This window comes from Oncorhynchus kisutch, linkage group LG2 (assembly GCF_002021735.2).
Source record: "Oncorhynchus kisutch isolate 150728-3 linkage group LG2, Okis_V2, whole genome shotgun sequence".
Lineage (NCBI taxonomy): Eukaryota > Metazoa > Chordata > Actinopteri > Salmoniformes > Salmonidae > Oncorhynchus > Oncorhynchus kisutch.
The window spans coordinates 21944879-21970456 of record NC_034175.2 but is presented as its reverse complement, the minus strand read 5'-3'; the positions used below and the strand labels follow the sequence as shown (position 1 = coordinate 21970456).

The 25578-nt window shown below is 43.5% G+C and overlaps 3 protein-coding genes across 5 annotated transcripts in view; 1 reads left to right on the top strand and 2 right to left on the bottom strand.

Moving 5' to 3' along the window:
• Nucleotides 1-140: 140 nt before the first annotated feature.
• LOC109903807 (free fatty acid receptor 2-like) lies at nt 141-1227 on the top strand. Its single transcript, XM_020500775.2, has one exon. It carries the CDS (start codon nt 164-166, stop codon nt 1196-1198), a length of 1035 nt encoding a protein of 344 aa, XP_020356364.1. The 5' UTR covers nt 141-163; the 3' UTR covers nt 1199-1227.
• Nucleotides 1228-2022: 795 nt separating this feature from the next.
• LOC109903800 (uncharacterized) lies at nt 2023-11081 on the bottom strand. 2 transcript variants are annotated; one of them, XM_031790996.1, is made up of 6 exons: nt 5911-11081; nt 5122-5415; nt 3762-4166; nt 3446-3532; nt 3260-3311; nt 2023-3129 (listed from the first exon to the last, which is right to left on the bottom strand). In XM_031790996.1, exons 1-6 carry the CDS (start codon nt 6074-6076, stop codon nt 3123-3125), a joined length of 1011 nt encoding a protein of 336 aa, XP_031646856.1. In that variant the 5' UTR covers nt 6077-11081; the 3' UTR covers nt 2023-3122. The 2 variants fall into 2 exon arrangements, with proteins under 2 accessions (XP_031646856.1, XP_031646861.1); XM_031791001.1 differs by lacking the exon at nt 5911-11081 and having other exon boundaries at nt 5122-5773.
• A 1170-nt stretch (nt 11082-12251) lies between these two features.
• Nucleotides 12252-25578, bottom strand: part of LOC109909700 (igLON family member 5) — a 157915-nt gene continuing 144588 nt past the window's right edge. Inside the window, exons 5-8 of one of the 2 annotated variants that reach the window (XM_020508712.2) lie at nt 17532-17663; nt 16524-16644; nt 15085-15236; nt 12252-13852 (exon numbers count right to left, since the gene is read on the bottom strand). In XM_020508712.2, the coding sequence (XP_020364301.1) occupies nt 13749-13852; nt 15085-15236; nt 16524-16644; nt 17532-17663 (509 nt within the window). In that variant the 3' untranslated portion in view covers nt 12252-13748. The remainder of the gene's footprint in view (nt 13853-15084; nt 15237-16523; nt 16645-17531; nt 17664-25578) is intronic. The other variant, XM_031791011.1, reaches the window with a different exon arrangement.

Below are 25578 nucleotides of genomic sequence, written 5' to 3'. Positions count from 1 at the left end.
CTGTTGACCCAAAAAGCAGCCTTCGCCTCTGAAGCCTCAGACTGTCTGACAGATCAAGCCCCTTGCGCTGCAACGTTTTCATCCCCCCCATACTGCACTGAGATGATGTGACAGATCTTCCTCCCTGTGCCTTCCAGTGTCTGTACCCCCCGCCGAGGCTACCATGCAGGAGTGCCATACTGCGTTGTGTCTGTCTGTCTACCTTGTCACCTTTTTGACGGGCCTCCCAGCCAACGCTGTGGCCTTCTACACCTTCAGCAAGAAGGTAAGGCAAAAACCTACGCCCATCGACATCCTGCTCCTCAACCTGACCATCTCGGACCTCCTCTTCCTGCTCTTCCTGCCCTTCAAGATGCAGGAAGTCACAAACGATATGACCTGGAGTCTACCCTACATCCTCTGTCCTTTATCTGGCTTCTTCTTCTACATGACTATCTACGTCAGCACCTTATTCCTGACAGCGGTCAGTGTGGAGCGCTACCTGGGCGTGGCCTTCCCCATCCAACACTCGCTGAAGCGCCGGCCCCTGTATGCCGTGGTGGCTAGTGTATTTATCTGGGTCTTCTCCGTCCTCCACCTGAGCATCGTCGTCATCATGCCCTACTACAACCCACCGCAAGACTCCCTCAGTTCCACAACCAACTCTTCCAACAGCTATGAATTCTCAAACGTCTCCAACGTGCTCATTAGTGACGGCGACAACATTGTGTCTTCCAGGAATGTGTGCTATGAGGACTTCAGCGAGAAGCAACTGGCGATCCTCCTGCCTGTGCGTCTGGAGCTCTGCCTGGTTCTATTCTGTGTACCTTTCCTCATCTGTAGCTTCTGCTACATCAACTTCATTCGCATACTCTCCGGCCTGCCCCACATCGGTCGTCGCAGACGCCTCCGTGCTATCGGCCTGGCTCTGGGGACACTGCTGGTGTTTGCCTTCTGCTTCGGCCCCTACAACGTCTCCCACATTGTGGGCTTTATAACCAGGAAGAACCCAGAATGGAGAGACATGGCCTTGCTCTGCAGCACCTTCAACGCCTGCTTGGACCCCTTCATCTTCTACTTCTCCTCCTCAGCTGTCAGAGGGACCCTAGGGAGTATGTTGCAGGGGGCCAGAATCAGGCTGGCCAAGTGTATGTTCTGTGGCTGTCACATCCACTGGTCCCCTTGGAATGGAACGAGTGAGCGAGCCTCAGAAAGATAAGGGACCCAAACAAGTAGAGATGAATGCTATCTGAAGTTAATTGAGGCCTGTATTAATTGAAATGAGATGTTGTGCTCCTCATGTCTAGTGGCAGGATATGAGTGTTCTGATGTTTATGTTTTCACATTTTACTGTATCTGTGTCTCTGTTTGATCATTGGCGGGCAAACGTCCTACTTAGAGTAGAGATAGGATATGGTAGACACAGAGCCTGCCTTCCTCCTGAGAGACACAAAACAAGGGCTCACATTAGGGAGTTACTGTCTAGCTGCAGTTAGCTGGAATCAAGTACAGTCATTGCCAATTATATATTATAAGTACACACCTACTGTGACAGTGCGTGAAATAAGTTTGAGAATACATTTGTTGTATTGGGTTGCCTGACAAGATTGGCAAACAGAACAGAAAATGATCATTGATTATAATTGTATTTCACAAGGTTGAAGCCCATTTACACAACTAGGAGCGGTTATGGTGAACCGTAGAGAACAACAGCTCTAACATCTGAGAGACACATCAGAACAACATCTCTCAGCACTGAAAGATAAGCACCTCAAACAAGTATCACAGTCGTATCGCTGAAAAGGAAACAATGTTGAAAAGGAACAATGAATTTGAGCACTGAGTACTTGTGATTCATTGTGTCCATAGATTTATATTATTGGCTTTGTGAAATTAATGTGGACTCACTGTCCCATTTTGTATGCACCTCTAACATGTGGGACCTTCATTGTTTGATTGTGGGACCTTCATTGTTTGATTGTGGGACCTTCGTTGTTTGATTGTGGGGCCTTCATTGTTTGATTGTGGGGCCTTCGTTGTTCGATTGTGGGACCAAATAAAGACATTGATGTTGAAATAAAACCGTGTTCATTTTGTGAATTACAGGAACAATAATACGATAATAGTGGACCAGTATTGAATTGGTTACACAATTACAGGAACAATAATACGATAATAGTTGACCAGTATTGAATTGGTTACACAATTACAGGAACAATAATACGATAATAGTGGACCAGTATTGAATCGGTTACACAATTACAGGAACAATAATACGATAATAGTGGACCAGTATTGAATCGGTTACACAATTACAGGCAAAAAAGGTTGGCAATGGAATACTTGAACATAATCAGGTTGTTTTGGAGTCATAACCTGTTTAACATGATGACCATCCCTTCAGACATACTTCCCAATACAGTGTAACTCATGATAATTGATGAGCATCTCCAATATTTACACAGAGACTATAGTCTCTGATAAGGTATCACGGGTGGTGCATGTATACTATACACGTGCAAGGAAAGCCCACACCACCAGCGTAAACACATAGGTTTGAAACTTTCACACCAGGAAGTGCTTTGACTTGATTCCATCCGGTTATTCAGGGCTTATACCTCCAACAGAGGTTGACTTGATTGTTGCATACCATCCATGAGACATTCATTTTGACACTAGAGTATACTATGACTACTAAATGCATTCAGCAGCACAGTGGCACTTGACACGATTGCAAAATGGCTTCTGTTCAACACGCAACAATAGACCTAAAGTTTCACATAGCATCAGTTTTTGCATTATGATTTGGGGATGTTACAGAACGTGTGAGCTGGGTAGAATATACATCATGTGAGGACAAGTGAGAGAGTGTGGAGCTAGTTTTAAAAAAAAAAATGCGCTGTGGCATGTGCTTATAGACAAAACTACTGGCCCACCCCCCCACCCCCCAAAAAAGTCCCTCAGTTAAAACCCAGCATACTCTTTGTCATAAAAAGTGTGCCATCTGATCAGGAAATGTATCATGCAGTAAAGATCTGTGTAGAAGCTGTCGTGGGTAGCCTATTATTTATGGAAAATCGGATGCTCTTGGTGTGTTCAGATCCTTTGTTTTCTTTCTCTCAAATGTCCTTTGTTTTCTCCCTTTATTTGCTGAAAGACATTAATTTGGACAAATACGGATTGTGTGTCAGTGTTGACTTTTCCTCACAATGATGGATAGCTGAACAGATAGAGCTGTAAAACAGAACGTGTGTATGCATGCTTGTGTGTGTGTACTTACAGTACATGGGACACACGAGGTCTTTTTTTTCTCTCACACAAACTTGTCAGTGCTGTGGAGAAAAAGACGAAATCCAAAACAACCCAATTGACTGATGCTCAAGACATGGGCCATACAATGATTTACATGACTCCATTTCCCCATGATCCTTGTGAGATCCTGTGAGTGTAACCACACAGTACTTACTTGCAATGGAAAACACCACAGTCACTCCACAGAGGACACAGACCTTAAGGATATTCAAGCATCCAATCACCTCATTGGGAGCTGCGTCTGTGAGCGTAGACAAAAAGGCAATGCAAACATGACTGTTAAGTTCTACAGTTCTGGACCTCACACGATGATGACAGACCTGAGGGAGAATTCAATGTGCAGTCGTTGAAGGCCCGTGACTGACTGAAGCTGTGTGTAGTGGAAGCACAGATGTATAAAAACATTTGAGCCATGTGAGAAATAGCCCAGTGAAATATACAGCCTCTCAGTAGCGTTAACTAAAGCTCACCCCAGGTGAAGGAGGCAGACAGGGGGGAGTCCAGCGCAGGGTGATCCTGCACACTACATGTGTAGAAGATCCCAGCATCCACAGACCCCCGCGGGGGGAGGGACAGCACACTGATTACATACACTTCCGTTCTGGAGCTGTCCGTCACCTGTAAACACTCTCCCGTCCAATTAGGAGTTGAGATCTTTGGAATTAGGCTGTGTGATTGGTTGACGTCATGGTAGTCAGGGTGAATGGTGCAGTTGCGGCCAACAAAGTGGTGGGGGCTATCTTCTCCACTCTGGTGTGTCCAGCTTAGGGTGAGGTGGTGTGGGTAGAACCCACCGGTGACGCAGAGGAGAGCCCACTGGTCCGTCTGGGAGTCTGAGGGGACCTGGAGGAGGAGTTGAGGCACAGAGGGGGGTGCTAGTAGGGGTAGAAGGAGACACGGGAAGGGGGTGATGCAATACCATCTATCTCATGACATTTACATTTTAGTAATTTAGCAGACACTCTTATCCAGAGTGATTTACGGTGTCAGACTTTTAGTCGGCTCAGGGATTCAAAGCAGCAACCTTTCGGTTGCTCAATGCTCTTATACACTAGGCTACCAGCCGCTCGTTAGAAATATGTCAGATTGTTGACGTTGAACCATTTTTATACTGTATGTCATATTTCACTATTTCGACATATTCTATTCAGACCATGTTGGTAATACAGTTGTGGCCAAACAACACACTCATGGTTCTGTAAATGGTGCTGGACTTTGCAACGTGCACCCCACTGGAGAAACCCTGAGAGGAACCTTCTCTATCGCATGAGGGGTTTGCACATAATCATTTCACGATCCCTCTTTGCCTTGTTCTGTGGTGAGTTTCAATTCCCTGCAAAGATCAATAGAATCCACAATGCATTGTACCATGGTGATTATATCTGGATTTGTCACGAATCCACTCAGGCAAAAATATGAACTGAAAGGAAATTTCCATGTGACTAGAATTTTTAGAGATTTGAGCTTGGTTAGGCCTCTTTATGGTGATGCATAGCCCACTGGTTTAAATGTAATAACCTCCCTGCAAACCGTTTGGGTTCAAACAGATTCTCAAAGGATACAAATGAGAGACAATTACAACAATGACAACAACACCAACAAAGACAGAAGAAATGATGAGAAAATCTAATGAGTTACAATAAGACATTCCAAGAATAAAGGCGTAAAATAAATACATTTTTTATTAGAGCTAGTTCTTAGCCTGGTCCCATATAATACAAAATAAAAAAAGCTTAATCCTATGGTCATTGTCATGCCAAGCAATGGCCATATGAGTTGTCAAGACAGCACAAACAGATTTGGGACCAGGCTAATTTGCTTCTGTCTTACCCAGGACAATGAGCTTTGTGCCGCCCCCTCGCTCTGAATCTCTGTGTAGGACGTTGACCTCGCAGTAATACACACCGGCATCCTCCACGGACACCTCGGTAATCACCAGGGACGTCTGCCCAGCTGAATCTGGGATGGGGATCTTTTCGCCCCCCTCTATCTTGAACCAGTCCACCCCGTAGGACGTGGCCTCGAAACGGCAGGACAGGTTGGCACTCTGACCCCGCATTACAGTGAGTGAGGGGGGCCACTGCCTCACCTTTAACCCCTCTGCTGTTACCATCCTTAATGGGGCTGAGTGAGGACACAGTCAGTGAATGCTTCTTCATCAAGGTACGACAGAATATTTCATTTTGACAAATAAAACAGCAAGACCTTCAGTTCAACGGCATTTGCCACAAAGCTTGCCCACAATGTTGAGGTGTATTTGGAGATGATCACAGTATTTTATTAAAGTCAAAATGAGTGAGTTGGAGTGACTTTCTCCCTGACTAATGAGATTTAGTCCTCTTATCTTGACAAACAAACAACTCACGACTCTATGCACTTCTGAAAGTAATTAGCGCATTAGTGTTGTCAACAGGAGTCTTGATATTGCAAGACTTGAAGCCAAAACAGAAAGGCAGGATTCATGCAATTAGGTAAATGTATATGTACTGTAATATGCTTAGGGATGTTGTATAATAGATATTAATTATGACACTGAATATGCTGAAAAATCATGAACATATAAAAAATATATTTGTTTGTGAGAATATTGATAGCCTAGTTTGATTGGAAGACACTAACCTGGTATTGGGCCTGCTATCAACAGAAGCACACACAGGTCCAGGATATTTGTCATGCGTTTGTTTCTCATTACAAACTCCAGTGGTGAAAGGACTGTTCGAACAGTGACTTTGAATGTCAAGCTTCCCTCCAAAGACAATGAGATGTTTTTTTTTTTTTTCTTCATTATGTTCCAATGTTCATTAATAGGCCATGCTCCAAAACAAGACAAATCTCAGCGCCTGTTACGTCAAAGACGACACGAGCCTGTCTTAGCAGACAAATAGGCCTCGCTCTTGGTGTCTGCACAAACCGCAATGCAACAGTAAGCAAAATGCAGTGTACAGAAACAAACAAAGCAAAACCATCAGTCTATTTCACAATGATAAGGTGCTCATTGAACAGGATGTCAGTTAGCTAATTACTGAACAACAAAGTGGTTAATGTGTGAAGAATAAAATGTCAACATTTGAGATTCTCTCTCATTTCAGACCATCTAAGCTGAAATTAGTTTTGAGTACAAAAAGTTTGGTTTATTTTTATTATGACCGTTTTTGTAGAAGAATATGTAGAAGAGCAGGTTTTGTATGGTTTACACGGGTTCTGGTGAATAAGAGAATAGTGCAGTATGTCATACTCCATGTATAGGATACTTTAGAATATGAGTGGTGCGACTCATCGTCATCAGTCTAATGTTTAGGGTAAAGCATTTAAAAAACGGCACTCCGAGTTTACTTTGTGTTTACTTTAGTTGACTCCAGTGTCCACTTAGTTTTACCACAGCTTTGATCTCACCCAAAAGCTGACCCCCGAACCTGCACCACTCACAGCCAGAAGCAGAACAACAACTTGACAGAAATGGAAACAAATAGCCTCTTATAGCCCTTTCACTGGATGAAATGTGTTCCCCGTCCCATAAACAAGACAAGTGGGGACTGACCTACTCTGTGCACCTCAACAGAAACATTTGCATAACATTTGGCAACTGTTTCTGACATGTATTGGTAAACTGCCGTTTCCATCCATCTCTCAGTGATCTTTACTCTCTTTGAAAGTGTGTAAATAATTGACAGAATTCTATAAGGTCATTTTGATGATGTATTACTAGATGTTGGACGTTCAGCTGACTGTTTTCCTCTCTATTGAAATATCCTCATGATTTACTCCTGTTCAAAAAGCCAATGTACAACTTTGTAGTGGCATCAAGCAAATGTGAAAGGTTTGACTCTGTTGCTGGAAGCAAACTCAGGAAACTCAGCTCACCTAACCCCGCTTTCCAACCACAGGGGCTGAGAAGGCAACAACATGTCACATTAAACAATGACAACAATCAAACACTCACACAGAGTTCTGTTAAAAACAACATATTTTATTCATTTTTCTCCCTCTGATATATTTTATTTTTTTAACTCCACTTCTATAGATTTTGGGGGGGAAAAATTGTCCACACACTTAGAAAGGACAAAAACAGAGACAGAACAGAGATCAAATGAATCAAAAGAGTCGTCATAATCATCATCGCTTCACCGCACAGAAATATGTCAAGATGGAAGACGATGCTGTTTGTGTTCCTCTGTTTTGTTCAGTAAGTTATATCGATGCAATCTTGAAAAGTCAACACAGACAGAAATAATAATGTTGAGGTCCAGGGGTAGATTGAAACCAACATGCCTGCCATGTGAAGGTCAGATAATCCACACACACACACGGACACACACACTCACAAATCAATATCACAGATTTACCAGGGTTGGAACCTGGCATACAGAGAGGTGGCAAGGCAGCAGGCAGTGGGATTGGCATAGGGGGGGGGGCACAGGTAGAAGGTTTTCTCCACATTGAGGGAAAGGAGGAGGGAGGAGGAAGTGGGCCAGAGGTGCAACGAGAGAGAGAGATGGGCATGACATCTCCATACGATGTCCGCAAACACTAACCAAGCATTCTAGAGTAGACCCATCCACTGGATTGCTAAAACAACCTAATATTTGTTATTAGTTCTCGCACTGACAAAAATGAAATTTGTCTTTGTTAATTGTTATTACCTGATTGTCATAGTTTTTCAGAAGTTTCAAAATTGTTCTGGTGAAACAACAGTGTCATGACAACCCAATCTTATATTGTGTCATAAATTCAAATCTATACATCTCACATTAATAGGACAGTTTCAGACAGTTTGCGACTTAGTCAAACCACACAGGTTCTCTCCCATTTTATCCTATGAACACAAGCCAGAACATCACTTGATGATGTCATTCGACAAGAAAAATATATAGTTCCATTGTCAGTTTTCGCCATGGCAACCAATATTTACCCAGTTGATTGACAGGCAAAATGTCAGATTTGTGCTGGTGACTCACAAAGGCCAAGTAAAGGGGCACTCACTGTTGGAGATGTTAGGCAGGCTTCTAATGACTAAGGAGGCTGGCTGGTGGGCACCTCCATTGTTGCCTAGTAGTGTGCAGACTCTCTTGTTGTTCCAGCTGTAGATGGACCAACACTGGTACACTGTTAATTAGCCACTAGCTACATTCTTAGAAAGGAGAGGGTGATTGACAAGCAACCATCTGTAGTCCCTGCCGGTTTGTGTGGATGGAGGTGGGAGTGAGTGACTGCTGCTCTTGCCTCTGTGGCTCACAAGTATTACTTTAACCCACTATCCACACAAACAAACACTGTCAATGTTTTACATGAATAATAATATATCATCCTAATTAGAATTCAGATTAGAAACGATAAACTAACAAAATATCCACCTCTCTACATAACTCTATATATCTTTTTTTCCTATATATTCTGTCCTTGTGTATCTATCAATTCAACTACTACCAACTTACTATATAGTACCTAGCTACCTCATTCAACTTCCAAGTTGATCCTTCAGCGAGTCAAGGCAAATATCACTTCCTCTGCTTGGCAACATGTAGTCAGCATGTTAACCCAATAACGACCTATTTTCATCATGTAGCTCACCTCAGTCCAGCATGCTGTGTATGGATGCACTCATTAGTACAGCTAATGGAAATCTACTGGAGCTGATATACACTCACAGCGTTGCCTCTGCTCATAGGAATTTAACAGGCCTTTAGATTAGCTGGTGAACAATAGCTCATTAGGATAACACATTGTTATCTAGCTAGTGGACTATGGTGTGAAGGACAAAAGCTGGAGAGACCTGGCTGGTACTAAGGATATCATTTATATATCAATGAGTCTGTCCCTCAATAAGACACATCTTCTTATGTATTACAGATACATAGTACCGGTACTGAAAATCTGACATATTTCTGATAATTTATCATGTTAGTTGAATATTGACCAAATACTATCACGGCTACGGTTCTATTCCCCTTTATCTCGTCTTGTTCTATTGTACATCCTATCGTTCTAGACTCTACTCCTACCAAAGAGTCGGCTGTGTTTGTCAGACATAAGTCTCTAGATACACAGTATCGATAGGTACTGACATTTCCAAAATTAACATTTGGTATCAATCATTTATTTAATTGAGTACAATAATAAAATATAATGTACTATAAGGTGCCATTATACAGACAATTGTTAGACATCTCATTATCAGAAAGAACAAAATGCGCCTTGACGAGCTACTGTCAACTGACAGGAAAATAAAACAAACGACTCATTCTTCATTGTATGTTCTCTAAACAAATAGTTACCTTCGTTGACAATATAGCTCGGCCAAAATGTTTTCGGAGATGGGGAGAAAATCAATGCGCAATTAGGGGTGTCTTGTATCAAGGCATGATAAATTATGCTCTCTATTCTAAGGCCTTAATATAGACACTTGACAATTCAGTCTTTGGGCCCTGGTAAAGTGAGCCTGGGGAGAAATTGCTCTATTTCAAGCGATCCAGTCCAATGTATCGATTAACCATTTGCATTTGGAACTGAAAGTCTGTAAAGGAACTGTTTAATGTGGCGGGACTGGAATATAGTGCTTATGGTGATTCACGATCTAACACAGATACACAACTTAAAAAACGAGTACACTCAAACGGAGACTGAATGTACAGTTATCTAGCTTCTACTGCTACTCTACCACTGTATTTTCATATACCGCTAGACTTGTCATTCATAAATAAAAAAATACACCACCCAAATATGGTTATAATTGTCTTCAAAACATTGAAATAATCTCATATATAAATGAAGCAAGATAATATAAACTATGTACATCAACATAAGCCAAAAAGTGCTGCTTAGCAATGCTCGAGTGGCGCCCGTAGAACTAGCACCGCCCCCATTTATTGGGGGTGATGAACTACATGTAATTACACCACTTACGTCCATTAGAATCATACAGCATGTCTCTGTGCTGTAATTACAGGTCAAGCTATTTGACACCACACCATATCAATAAAGTGTAAACGCTCATTGATAGGCTAGCAGATAGAGTTATGAAATGCTGCCTGTACACAGACAGTGTTCGTGATCATTGCAGTGCTAACGCCATTAATATTACATGGTGTAACCATAGACAACGCCGTGGTATGTCCTCCCTCAGGAGGAACGACGCAGTGGCCATTTTTAGGAATTCTATCTTGAGCTGCTATCCTATCAAGCGTCTGCCTTGTCTTTTCTCGTTCTCCCCCACGGAGAGTTCACTGTCTGGTCAGAGTCATCCCATCTCCCTCTGCCTCAGACCTTTGTCTGTACCAGTCTGGGCTTCTTCCCACAGTGTGTGGAGGTCCTCTCACACCCACCGAGGAAGTGAATTCGCTGCATCCTTCCTTTTCCCATTTCCAGTCCTCTGATTAAGTTTCACATTGATGAAGAACTCATGGAGACCCTCAAACTTATTTGGGGTTATTACAAATGCCCACCATACATTTCGCCCTCCATTGCATGAATTTAAAAGCATATCCCCCAGCCTTTCCCCCAGCATATCCCCCATCCCCCAGCATATCCCCCATCCCCCAGCATATCCCCCAGCCTTTCCCCCAGCCTTTCCCCCAGCCTTTCCCCCAGCCTTTCCCCCAGCCTTTCCCCCAGCCTTTCCCCCAGCCTTTCCCCCAGCCTTTCCCCCAGCCTTTCCCCCAGCCTAAAGCCTTTACACAAGATACAGCTTTTTGTTTTTCAAAATCTCCCCAAAACGAACATTTACATGCTTTTTTTTCAAACCCACATTGAGAAACATGACAGTATGTTTTTCCTTATTTTCATTTCGTTTTTTTCTTCTTCAAGGACAGAGTATGTACATGCAGAGGTTTATTCCACTGACAAAATTGAGCTGGGTGCTGACACGGGACAGAGTACGGGAAAGAGAGAAGACAGACAGAAAGACAGCGTGAGTGAGAGAGGGGGATCGAAAACGACAAAGAAGGAAAAACAGAATCACCGACCAAAACAACCTGCTCTTGTGCTTGAAAATCGATACCCATCAATGCCCTGTGAGTCTGAGCAAAACAAGACGAACACAAGTGGGTCTGTGTGTTTCCCTTCAGACATACCAATGACTGACTACATTGCATAGAGCAACGGGCATCAACAGAACACGTCTCACACTGTATTCAGTGAGACAAACAGGTTTTCATTGACTAGCCTCCTGCTAAAGGGGACATTCACTCTCGCTAGGGCTTCACATCTCTTCATACATTAGCACACTTCATACAATAGTGTTACTAAATTCTTGAATAGATTGTTAAGGGCGCCCTTAAATATCATAGCACCGCTTAGCCGGATTGGATGCCTCTCCTATATATTTGAGTTAGCAGGTATGTTGCTGGTTAAAATTAAATCGAACAACAACAAAAAAGATGACAGCTATTCGCAGAATACTGAATACAGATGCTGCATATTCCTGTAAGGTCACAGGAATTGTGGGTAGTCAGAGAGTTGCTAGTGTGAGCCCATCTCTCCACTATGGGGGAGTTTGCATATAGACATAGACACAGCAGGACGTGACAGAGAAACAGCGGATGGGTGGTTGGGGTGTCATCGAGCCTCACAGTGCACGTCTCGGTGGTTGATCTGTGCAGGTAAAGTGGCTGGATAATTGAGCCCTGTGGGGGGGGGGGTTCAATCAGGGCCCAGGTGTGGTGGTTTGCGTCTGCTTTACAGGGACGAGGGTGTCCTTGAGGAGGATCCTGTCAGGGGCCAGGGTTGAACGTGATTTATGGGGCTTGTCCATGGCTGGCGGGAAGGACATGGGGGGAGGCGGGGAGTGTAGGCCCCATCACTTATCCAGCCACAGGTAGTGGCTAATTACATCTTTATCTCCTGGTGCGCCTGTCCTGCCATACGGGGGCTGACTGACTTACAGGGACGCTGCTTTACATGCATCGCTTTGAATAATTGATCTATTGAGCTGGTCTGTCTGGAGAGTGACACGCTATGAAAGCTGGTTGAATATGTGTAATGTGCTTTATACAGTTAACAGCATGAAAACAAAGGTTTAAATACATACATGTATACAAACAATATTACATTTCATTGACTGCGGACTCTCTCGGATGAAAAGACTCCCTCGGGATCAGCTTCCATGTGTTTTTAAAATCCTTGTCATGGCAAAAAAGAGCACAACTTGAAAACCTTACAACTTCGTCTTTTGTCGTTGTCGTTCAGTTCAATGAGTGTGATTTCTCCGAGGGATTGAGTACAAAATATTTTTAGCACACACGGCTCGTCAGCTCTGGAGTAGTATGTATTCTTTTTTATCTCACATGGAATTACTTTTCATATTTATTTAAATACTTATTAACATCATCAGTATTATTATCAACACCAAAAAAGTTATAGCAGTTTAACCTTGCAGAGTAAAACGGACAGGGGAGGGGGGGGGGAGTGGGAGGGAGGTTTCACGACAGAAACATCTCTAACCGGTACATGCTATCAACAAGCGACAAGGAAGGAGGATGACTGGTCAACGCCTTCAAAGCAGGAGACACGATTGTTATTTCTACAGTCCCTTCCTGGTTACAAAAACTGTAATAGATGCTGATGGGTAATGTAGTTTTTTGCGGGATATTTTAGATTTTATTAGCCACTACATTAGCCACCAACCAAGGAGGGTTGGATGTGGATAGACTGCCTCTAGTAACGGCATGGCCTCTGTACTGCATTATATTTACACACGGGACGGAGCACAAACCACCTTATCGATGGGGGGAGGGGGTGGGCAGAGGACAAGTTTTTTTAAGGAGGGGTGGGGGGTGGATGGAGGGGGGGGGGGGGGGTGAAGTGGGTCTTCTCACATGCTTCTTCTTGGTTGAGATCCCAAAGGGATGCACTAGAAGGGCAAAGGCTTTATAGAACTCCCACGGCCCACCCTTCATGTGTGTTTTGACATCATTCGCAGCAGCCGCGTCATATACACTGCCACATGGTTAAAAACGGAATAAAATGGTACTTGTATGATCATAGGGTCAAATGTCACAGGAGCAATGGGCCAATGGACAGCTTTCAACAAGGTCACGTGACCCTCATCAGAATAACAAATCATTTTCATTATAGAGTAGTTCCAACCGTAAATAGTTGTGTTGTCACTCCGAGTTTCCAAACGTCCATGAACATTATTGTAGATCGGTCATGATTTAGATTTGTAATAGTATTATCCTGGTGTTAAATATCTGTTTTCATCATCATCACAATTATCATTCTTACTAAACACATTATAGACATCACCATGGTGACCCTCATTGGAAACAGGATGAAGAGAGAGAGAGTGGTATGGTGATGGTGGCAATATAGGTAGCGAGGGGGGAGTTGGTGTGGGTGTGAGATGCGATGCGTCAATGGCTCCTGGAATAATGCATATTATTTTTGTTTCACAGTGATGGGTTCGTAATTAAATAAATTCCTTCTTCCTTCCGCAGGCGGGATGGGACTTCTGGGAAAAGCTCTTAGACCTTCATCAGGAGAGAGACAGAGAGGCAAAGCCAAAAGCCAACACCCGCACTCACCCCCACGTTGACGGCCACGCCTCGCCCGTACACGGCTCCTGGCCCTGCATCAAGGGGCCCGGGAGAGAAGGACAGGCACCGGAAGGAGAGAGGAAAGTGAGGGAAATAAGAGTGGAGAACAATTCGTAAGGGGAAAAGGTAACAACCAGAGAAAACATAAGCTACAAGTAAAAAGAGGTAAAACATTTTGGGATAGGAATGAAGTCTGAGTGCAATGACAGGGACAGAGTGTAAAACCATCCCCGAAGCTATCTGATATTAGTCAGAGTGGTTCGATTTTCGGTCTGTGTCCCATTCGTACAGACGGTTCAGACCCAGCTTTTTCTAATGATGAAGGGGGAAGATTAGGCGAAAAAAGAAGAGGAGAAAGACAGATGATGGCGAGATAAGACACAGAGGCCGACAGAGGAGGGAATGGAGGAGGGCGGCGCAGAAGGATGTATGAGACTGACTGGGGGTGAGTCATTGGAGGGAGACTTGCCGAGGAAACGGCAGAACAAGGGAATGAAAGAAGAGAAAGGGAGGAGATGAAGGGGCTCACTTAAGATGGTAATGCCAGAGCGTGGAAGGCGGGAGAGAGGGAGGGATAGAGGGAGCGAGAGAACACAGTGTTGGAAATCGCTCATTGGGGAGGGCTAATGCAAGACGGGAGGAGAGAGAAGGAGAGAAACGACAACTTCCTGGGGTAACAGAACAGGACAGAACAGAGGGAGAAATGGAGGAGAAAAGCTATTTGGTGTAATGGGGCGGCGAATATAGAGATGGCAAGATGGAAGGAGGGATTGGGGAAGGAGGGAGGGAAATGAGAAAATCCAGCACCGTGAGCAGGGAGAGGAAGAGAGATGGGGATGGGGCAGTGTGTGACTAGGTGTGTGTTTGCATTGGTTTCCTTCTCTAAGTATGTGTGCACACTTGTGTGATTGAGTGAAGTAGAATGAGCTTAGACACATGTATGGAAGCGTGTGTGCATGCATGTGTATGTGCAGTATAGTATGTGAGTCTGTGTGTGTATGCATCACAGGAGGCTGCTGAGGGGAGGACGGCTCATAATAATGTCCGGAATTGAGCGAGTGGAATCATATCAAACACATGGTTTCCATATTTGATACCATTCCACGTATTCTTTTTCAGCCATTACTAAAAGCCTGTCCTCCCCAATTCAGGTGTCACCAACCTCCTGCGGTATGTATGCATGTGTGTATGTCTGCATGTGGCTATCTGTGTTTACGTATGCATGCTTACGTATGTGTGTGTGTGAATGCTTAAAGAGACTCACGGAAGAGCAGCATGCTGGCGTTGGAGGCTCCCAGCCTGTTGGAGGCAAAACAAGTGTAGTTGCCAAAGTGTTTGTCCGTCACGTTGGTAAAGAGAAGCAGTGAGCGCGTCTTCTCGTTCTTGATCCTCAGAGTGTTATCGCTCTCTACCGGCCTGATACAGAGAGAGAGAGGGAGAAAGGTGGGTAAGATGGAGAGAGAGAGCGGGGGGAAGTAGATAGATAGAGAGAGGGGTAGAGAGGGGGGATGAGAGAGCAACAGATGGAGAGAGAGGGTGGGACAAAGAGAGCGGGGGGAGGTAGATAGATAGAGAGGGGTAGAGAGGGGGGATGAGAGAGCGACAGATGGAGAGAGAGGGTGGGACAAAGAGAGCGGGGGGAGGTAGATAGATAGAGAGGGGTAGAGAGGGGGGATGAGAGAGCAACAGATGCAGAGAAATAACTTTGTTTATATCTGAAAGGATGTGTTAGCAGTACAGGAAATAAATCGACCTAAACCTATTAAATCAAATCAAATCGCATTTGTCACATGCGCCAAATACAACCGTGAAATGCTTACTTACAAGCCCTTAACCAGCAATGCAGATTTAAGAAAATAGAGTTAAATATTTACTATGTCATTTGTACATGTAGGTAGGTGTAAAGTGACTATGCATAGATAATAAACAGCGAGTAGCAGCAGTGTAAAAACAAAGGGGTGTGGGGGGGGGGGGGGGGGGGGGTCAATGCAAATAGTCTTATGGCTTGGGGGTAGGAGCCTTTTGGACGTCGACTTTGGACCTAGACTTTTTTGGGCCTTCCTCTGACACCGCCTAGTATATAGGTTGTGGATGGCAGGAAGCTTGGCCCCAGTGATGTACTGGGCCGTACGCACTACCCTCTGTAGCGCCTTACGGTCGGATGCCGAGCAGTTTTTATACCAGGCGGTGATGCAACCAGTCATGTTGACCAGTTTTAAGGTCTTGCTCACATCAGCTACGGAGACAGTGATCACACAGTCGTCTGGAACAGCTGGTGCTCTCATGCATGCTTCACTGTTGCTTGCTTCGAAGCGAGCATAAAAGGCCTGTCTGGTAGGCTCACGCCACATCCGACGAGCATCAGAGCTGGTGTAGTAGGATTCAATCTTAGTCCTGTATTGACTCTTTGCCTGTTTGATGGTTCGTCTGAGGGCATAGTGGGATTTCTTATAAGCGTCCGGATTAGTGTCCCGCTCCTTGAAAGCGGCAGCTGTAGCCTTTAGCTCAGTGCAGATGTTGCCTGTAATCCATGGCTTCTGGTTGGATATCGATGCACTTATTGATGAAGCCGGTGACTGAGGTGGTATACTCCTCAACGCCATTGGATGAATACCGGAACAAATTCCAGTCTGTGCTAGCAAAACAGTCCTATTAGAGAAAAAGTGAAGGAAAAGGAGGAGAAGGAGGAGGTATATTTCTTACCTGCGGTCGTCTCTGTACCACTCAAAGGAGGCTGTGGGTACTGCCATTGCCTCACAGCGCAAAATGGCCGTCTTTCCCAGCTGGGCTGGCATGTTCTTCACATCTGTGATCATGGGAGGGTCTGAACAAGGAAGAAGGAGGGAGAAGTGAGAGAAATCTTTAACGTATGTACACAATGATAGTGATTAAAAGTTAAGCTCAGACAAAGAAAGGCTTAGTGACCTTCAAGGTCGAGAAAGGTTGAGGTTGATAAATATACGGCATATAAAATGATTAAGACATACAAACGTTTTAGAACACCTACTCATTCAAGGGTTTTTCTGTATTTAAAAATATATTTTCTACGTTGCAGAATAATAGCGACGACATCAAAACATTGAAATAACACATATGGAATCACGTAGAAACCAGAAAAGTGTTCAACAAATCAAAATATATTTTATATTTGAGATTCTTCAAATAGCCATCCTTTGCACACTCTTGGCGAGTGGTTTGTTGATGTCAAATTGCGAACAGAGTGCCCCATGGACGCAGTGGGGTTATTGTATGGGCAGGCATAATCTACGGACAACGAATACAATTGCATTTTATCGATTGGCAATTTGAATGCACAAAAATTCCATGACGAGATCCTGAGGCCCATTTTGAGGCCCATTTGTTTTTAACGGTATCTGTAACCAGTCATGTGAAATCCATAGACTAGGACCTAATGAAGTTCATTCAATTGACTGATTTCCTCATCTGAACTGTAACTCAGCAAAATATTTTAAATTGTTGCATGTTGCGTTTATATTTTTGTTCAGTATAGTATTATCTTATGGGAGGTATACCATGTGTGGGATGTCTGTGTCTGTGATGGTTTCTTTGTCTGTCTGTGTGTCTGAGTGCATGCATGCGTTTTATGGGAGGTATACCATGTGTGGGATGTCTGTGTCTGTGATGGTTTCTTTGTCTGTCTGTGTGTCTGTGAGTGCATGCATGCGTTTTATGGTTTGTAGGGACACTCACAGTTGACGGTGACCTTGACCTTGCGTATGTCGGGCTGCGTCACTCCGTTGTTAGTGATGCACTCAAACTCCTCCGCCTGATGGCGCTTGATCTCTGTTATGTCCAGGAACTCCCCCTCACTCATTAGACCATCTGATTGGACAAAGGACAGGGTCAAATGATAGAGGTCAGAGGTCATCACAGGCTGAAATGTGCGTTTGTTCAGGGTCGATTAAATCAATTAGTGTGAAAGTATAAATTTTTGCCCGCTAGATGCCACTGTTGCTAATACTGCCACCACACACAAATAACTGCAATAGTGGTGCGCTCCACTTTCTGGAGAACAGAGTTTTGAAATCAGTGGAATGCCCGGTGGAAGCAGAGTATGATAGCTAAGGAGATTCTAGAGTTTGATTGCAAATATGCGAATGAGGTTGAGAAAAGAAACCCCTGTCTGCAGTAAAAAGGCAAACTCGGCGCCATCATTCATTGAGTCAGATGGCTCATTCATCACAAAACCCACTATGTTGCCAACTACTTAAATTAATTTTCATTGGCAAGTTAAGTAAACTTAGGTATGACATGCCAGCAACAAACACTGACAGTACACATCCAAGTATATCTGACCAAATTATGAAAGACAAGAATTGTACTTCTGAATTCCATAAAGTCAGTGTGGAAGAGGTGAAAAAAATTGTGTTGTCTATCAACAATGACAAGCCACAGGGGTGTGACAATCTGGATGGAAAATTACTGAGGACAATAGCGGACAATGTTGCCACTCCTATTGGCCACATCTTCAATTTAAGCCTACTGGTTAGTGTGTGCCCTCAGTCCTGGAGGGAAGCTAATTCCGCTACCCAAGAATAGTAAAGCCCCTCAAATAGCCGACCAATCAGCCTGTTACCAACCCTTAGTAAACTTCTGGAAAACATTGTGTTTGACCAGATACAATGCTATTTCAGAGTAAACAAATTGACAACAGACTTTCCGCACGCTTATAGGGAAAGACACTCAACAAGCACAGCACTTACACAAATGACTGATGATTTGGCTGAGAGAAATTGATGATCAAATTATTGTGGGGGCTGTCTTGTTAGACTTCAGTGCAGCTTTTGACATTATCGTCTGCTGCTGGAAAAACGTATGTGTTATGGCTTTACACCCCCGCACTATAATGTGGACAAATAGTTACTTGTCTAACAGAGCACAGAAGGTGTTCTTTAATTAATGGAAGCCTCTCAAACATAATCCAGGTAGAATCAGGAATTCCCCAGGGTAGCTGTTTAGGCCCCTTACTTTTTTCTATCTTTATATACGACATGCCACTGGCTTTGAGTTAAGCCAGTGTGTCTATGTATGCGGATGAGTCAACGCTATACACATCAGCTACTACAGCAACTGAAATGACTGCAACACTTAACAAAGAGCTGCAGTTAGTTTCCGAATGGGTAGTAAAGGAAAATGTTAGTCATAAATATTTCCAAAACTAAAAGCATTTTATTTGGGACAAATCATTCACTAAACTCTAAACCTCAACTACATCTCGTAAATAATAATGTGTAAATTGAGCAAGTTGAGGTGACTAAACTGCTTGGAGTAAACCTGTATTTTAAACTGTCATGGTCAAAACATATTGATACAACAGTAGCTAAGGCTGCTCTGCCTTCTTAACAACACTATCAACAAGGCAGGTCCTACAGGCCCTAGATTTGTCGCACCTAGACTAATGTTCAGTCGTGTGGTCAGTTGCCACAAAGAGGGATTTAGGAAAATTGTAATTGGCTCAGAACAGGGCAGCATGGCTGGCCCTCAATGATACACAGAGAGCTAACATTTGAATACTTGGAAACAGCTTGGACACCCACGCATACCCCACAAGACATGCCACCAGAGGTCTCTTCACAGTCCCAAAGTCTAGAACAGGCTATGGTAGGCGCACAGTACTAAACTCAGCAAAAACTGTGTGTGTTTCACAGCATCATTGGACTGAGCTTGTTGTCATTGCAGGCAATCTCAACATTGTGCATTATAGGGAAAACATCCAACTCCCTCATGTGGTACCCTTCCTGCAGGCTCATCCTGACATGACCCTCCAGCATGACAATGCCACCATCCATACTGCTCGTTCTGCGCATGATTTCCTGCAGGACAGGAATGTCAGTGTTCTGCCATGGCCAGTGAAGAGCCCGGATCTCAATCCCATTGAGCACATCTGGGACCTGTTGGATCGGAGGGTGAGGGCTAGGGCAATTCTCCCACAGAAATGTCTGAACTTGCAGGTGCCTTGGTGGAAGAGTGGGGTAACATCTCACAGCAAGAACGGGCAAATCTGGTGCAGTCCATGAAGAGGAAATGCACTGCAGTACTTAATGCAGCTGGTGGCCACACCAGAAACTGACTGTTACTTTGGATTTTGACCCCCCCCCCTTTGTTCAGGGACACATTATTCCATTTCAACAACGGGGAGTGTGAAGAGACACACACACACAGTTACAAACACATGCATACTCGTACATTGTGATATTGTTGTATGGTGGTATTAAACATTTTGTATTGTAGATATGAAGTGGTGTGATAATGTTATATGATGTACTGTCATTTATGTATCATTTATTTAATATGTAATGTAAGTGCTTTAATATGTTTGGACCCCAGGAAGTAAAAGTAATGGGGATCCTAATAAATACAAATACCTCTTTAAATTAAGTGCAACCGTGGCATCCGTGACAGAGAGGGAGAAGCGCTCATCCATGACTACATGCAAGAGCGTCAAGCTAGGCTCATTTTCAGATATTATACAGTACCAGTCAAACTTTTGGACACAACTACTCATTCAAGGGTTTTTCTTTATTTTTTACAATGTAAAATAACAGTGAAGACATCGAAACTATAAAATAACACATATGGAAACATGAAGTAACCAACGAACTGTTAAACAAATTATTCAAAGTAGCCACCCTTTGCCTTGATGACAGCTTTGCAAACTCTTGGCATTCTCTCATCCAGCTTCACCTGGAATGCTTTTCCAACAGTCTTGAAGGAGTTCCCACATATGCTGAGCACTTGTTGACTGCTTTTCCTTCACTCTGCAGCCCAACTCATCCCAACCCATCTCAATTGGGTTGAGGTCGGGTGATTGTGAAGGCCAGGTCATTCGATGCAGCACTCTTTCACTCTCCTTCTTTGTAAAATAGCCCTTACAGCATGGAGGTGTGTTGGGTCATTGTCCTGTTGAAAAACAAATGGTTGTCCCACTAAGTGCAAACCAGATGGGATGGCGTATCGATTCCGAATGCTGTAGTAGCCCTGCTGGTTAGGTGCGCCTTGAATTCTAAATAAATCACTGACTGTGTCACCAGCAAAGCAACCCCACACCTCCTCCTCCATGCTTCACGGTGGGAACCACACATGAGGAGATCATCCGTTCACCTACTCTGCGTCTCACAAAGACATGGCGGTTGGAACCAAAAATCTCAAATTTGGACTCATCAGACCAAAGATATTTTCCAGATATACTGACCTTCATGTCTTAAGTCTTAATGTAAGGATGGACTGTCATTTCTCTTTGCTTACTTGAGCTGTTCTTGCCACATTATGGTCTTGGTCTTTTACCAAATAGGTCTATCTTCTGTATACCACCACTACCTTGTCACAACACAACTGATTGGCTCAAACGCATTAAGAAGGAAAGAAATTACACAAATTAACTTTTAACAAGGCACACCTGTTAATTGCAATGCATTCCAGGTGAACACCTCATGAAGCTGGTTGAGAGAATGTGCAAAGCTGTCATCAAGGCAAAGGGTGGCTACTATGAAGAATCTCTTGATTTGTTTAGCACCTTTTTTGGTTACTTTATGATTCCATATGTATTATTTCATAGTTTGTATGTCTTCACTATTATTCTACAATGTAGAAAATAGTAAAAATAAAGAAAAACCCTGGAATGAGTAGGTGTGTCTAAACCTATGATTGGTACTGTTCGTTTTTAATTTAGTCAGAAAGTAATTTTCATTGTAAGTTAAAGCATACTGTTAGACAGCTAGCTAACGTTAGCTGGCTGGCTCACTAGCTAACATTACGTGTATGACCTGTGTAGTAATATTATTTGTATCTCAGAGCCATTTGCATTGCTAGGTATAGCCTAACATTGAATCTAGTTGGTTAGCTACCTGCAGGTTGATGAAGCATCGTAACATTATGAGTTGGGATTATGGTTCATTTTGTAGCTAGCTAGCTGCATGTCTAAACAAAATATTCCACTATGCAAGGTACCATGTCACTGACCGTTTACACATTCTGTTTTCTGTGCATGTGACAAATAAACTTTGATTTGATTTGATACAGTGTGTGTTTACCAGTGACGGTAATGTGAAGAACAACATGACCTGCATTAAAGTCAAATTAGATTATAACGTTAGGCCAACGAGACAGTGTCCAAACTCAATAATTCTCTGGTAGAATGCCCTGCTTTTATTTTGGTCACACTCACAACCATAAGCTATTTTCTGTAATTTGCTTGCCGTTAACTTGTAAATAATGAGCGTGATGTGAGTTTATTGTCTTGTAATTTAACATTAGCTTGCTAGCTAACAAGCTAGAAATGAACCAAAGTATTGCTAAGAAAGTTGCTTTAAGTTGCCTGGTTAGTAAATACATTTTTAAACTGATGGGTTTATTGGTGTTAAAATACACCAGTTATGCTATTTTGGACCACCAGGCTGCCGATGTCATGTATGTGAATCCTTAAAGAGATGGGTGGGGCTAAGGCTTAAGAGGGTGTGAACAATGCTGAATGGGTGCTGACAAAGAACTTTCCAGTACGTGTACAAAAACATTCAAGGGCTATTTTCTCAAAAGTGGGGTTACAAGTTTATCAACTTTCAAAGCAGCATTACTTTCCCATTCAATCAATCAAATGTATTTATAAAGCCCTTTTTACATCAGCCGATGTCACAAAGTGTTATTCAGAAACTGTAGTGTATGATATACCATTGTGCTTGCTCTGAGTTTCGACTTTTATCCTATGGAAAAAACATCATGTGTTGCTACTTAAGACCGAATCGAGCTGGTCGGTCACAAATGGATCACAATATTGTCTTTTCAACTTTGGGTAGAAAACCAATAGCTTTTGCTCATGACGAGATGAAATGTGGCAGCAGCAGGAACAGCAGCATCAAGTGGGAAAAACTTGGTTCTTCACAATAATTTATGGTAAAGAATACAAGCTATTTTCTCTGAACAGGGGAATAAAACCATCAACAGATTCACAAAGGTTGAAGAAGCAATACTCCAAGCGCAGCTCTGTACTACTTGTCAGACATAGAGAACTGATACTGTATACTGGTTGTTGGGTTGGGATTGGTGCGGGGTGTGGTAGGTCTGTGGGTGACTGGTCTGTGGATGATTCCTCATGTCTTACTCATTGTTAGAAATAATTATGGTCCAAATTGGATGTTAGGTACTATATTTATTGAAAATGATATGAATCCTACAAATTAAAAGGGCCAATCAATTAGCTTAATTTCTCAGAGATCAAATTATATTCCTTCCATTTGGTGCCTAATGAACATGACCCAGGTGTAAAATAAAGTTGCCCTAGATGCTGATTTATGGCCAGTTTGGGGGTTTTGCCAGGTTAGGATTGGAGGAGGTGGAAGCTGATCCTAGATCTGTGTTGGAGTTACTGAATGTCCGTGAGCAACAGATAAGCAGATAGTGAAGCTAGGGACTGAGGCTTGACAACAATGTTACATCACTACTTCACAAAGCCTCAACAGAAATAAGTAGGTATTTATTTCTAAACGTTGGCCACACCAAACTCGACAGGGGTAACAGTGTGTGCGTCACTATGCAGTAAGAACAATACGGGGCTGTTATGTGGCGTTGACAAAACTCCCTAGTGCCCTGACAAGCGAATTAGTCTGTCGCTCACTTCAGCAGCCCTCGTTTTCCTCTGGCGATGTGACGGCAAAAGTCTTTACCGAGTCAAAGAGGCCGGCAGGCTAGAATATATTGGCTTTATCCGCGTAACGGAATGGATGCAGAGGTGTTATTAGAAGGACAGCGACGAGAGGGAACGTTGAGGAAACGTTGCCCCATTGTGTGTCTCCACAAAGCCAGCTGTCTGTCTGGCAGCCTCCAAGCTCCAACACCATTAAGCTTCCTATTTTCCCCATTAAAGAAGCCAGGCTGTGGAACACGACTTGGTACATAATCTGTCTGCTAACAAGGAAATCCACAGCTTCAATTGCTGCTCAGTTATCATAATACAAAAATGTAAAAAGCCAGCCAGTCAGTGGACCACTGGCCTCCACACACACATACACACACGCACGCGCACACACACACGCAGTGTTGTCGAGCAACCCCCCCCAGCCCCCCCATACACACATGTGCCTGCACCCGGGTAACAACTGACGCAAGACACTCTAAACGGTAGCGATAATTCCTGTCAGAGATTAGCGCGGAGGTTCCAATTGAAGATTATACTGGGGGATTATTAGCTGCGGCTACTGAGCTGGAGATGATTATCTGCAGCTGCTGCAGTGGCGGTACAGCCTGCCGCCCGCCACCCTGTAGCGAGTAGTGGCAGCGGTGGCGAGACGCGCTGGGGGTTTACAGCAATGTTATTCACTCATAACATTAGCCTAATACATTTGGCTCCCCTGTGACATCTCCGACGACGCTGGCTGAGCACCCAACTCTGCCCCCAGGGAAGAAGGGAAGGCAAGGGAAGGGACAGAAGCCAGAGATCCAAATCACTGAGACACAACCAGGGCTGCCGAAGACATATTTAAAGAGACTGGCCTAATATATTATAGACGGCTTCTAGAAAGGAGGGAGGGAGAGAGAGAGAGAGAGAGAAAAATACAAAAAGAAAGAGAACGATTGGTCGAAATCTAAATAAAGAGAAAGGGAAATCCGGTCGGGGTATTTCATGTGCACTTTTGTGACTAGTTTAATTCTCAGCAGCTGTATGATGTAATATGTCAGAGCACAGCATCCTCCTTAGCCCTCCCTTCATTCCCTGCTTCCCTCTGAGTTATCGCTGACCGTTCCTCCACAGCGAGATCATATCAGGGAATCAGTCAGTGAATTTTCAGTGAATTTTCATAGCTCTCACAATGGCCTGTAAAATAGTACAGCTCCATCAGATGCTTACACAGACACTACTGGAGGAAGACCTAGGGCTGACTCAGATTTAAAAATAAATAAAAAAATCTGCATTTTTTTTTATTTGATCTTTATTTAACTAGGCAAGTCAGATAAGAACAAATTCTTAGTTACAATGACGGATTACCAAAAGGCAAAAGGCCTCCTAAACAGTTCCCTATTCCTTATTTAATGTATCACTTTGTCCAGGACCCAGAGGACTCCTCTAGGGCTCTGATTAAAAGTAGTGCACTATATAAAATATGGGCTGCTTATATTTCTCCTGTTTCACACATGTACAAGTATGAAATGGAAATGTGTTCTCTGCTCATCCCACTCCCCCTAAGAGTCAGGTCATGGCCAGGGATTAGCCACTATTGACAGTGACCCTGGAGCAATTAGGGTTAAGTGCCTTGCTCAAGGGCAGATTGACAGATTGTTTCACCTAGTTGGCTGGGGATTCTAACAAGCACTCTTTTAGTTACTGGACCAATGATCTAACCACGAGGCTACCTGCCACCATACAGCAACTGAAAGGTCACATGTTTAATCCCCTACTCTTGAGCAAGGCATTGCTTCAGGGTTGCTGTCAATAATGGACGTCCGTTAGAACACTCGTTCTCTTTGTCTTTTTTTGTCTCTCCGTTTCTCTCTTTCTCTGTTCATTTTTGTCTTCCTCTTTCTGGCCTTCTCTCTCTTTCTCTTTTCTCATTTCCTTTCTCTCTGTCTCTCTCTTCTGCATTCTTTATCTTTCCCTCTCCCTCTCTCTCTCTCTCTCCTTTCTAGAAGCTATAATATATTAGGCCAGTCTCTTTAAATATGTCTTCTGCAGCCCTGGTTGTGTCTCAGGGATTTGGATCTCTGGCTTCTTTCCCTTCTTCCCCGGGGGCAGAGGTGGGTGCTCAGCCAG

What these genes read in the sequence shown, in the direction of transcription:
- LOC109903807 (XM_020500775.2), top strand. Translation starts at nt 164, where the DNA reads ATGCAGGAGTGCCATACTGCGTTGTGTCTGTCTGTCTACCTTGTCACC.
- LOC109903800 (XM_031790996.1), bottom strand. Translation starts at nt 6,076, where the DNA reads ATGAAGAAAAAAAAAAAAAACATCTCATTGTCTTTGGAGGGAAGCTTG. An exon ending in GATAGCAGGCCCAATACCAG is followed by an intron (nt 5,416 to 5,910) that starts GTTAGTGTCTTC and finishes GTCCTCACTCAG; the next exon opens with CCCCATTAAGGATGGTAACA. An exon ending in GTCTGCCTCCTTCACCTGGG is followed by an intron (nt 3,533 to 3,761) that starts GTGAGCTTTAGT and finishes CTACGCTCACAG; the next exon opens with ACGCAGCTCCCAATGAGGTG.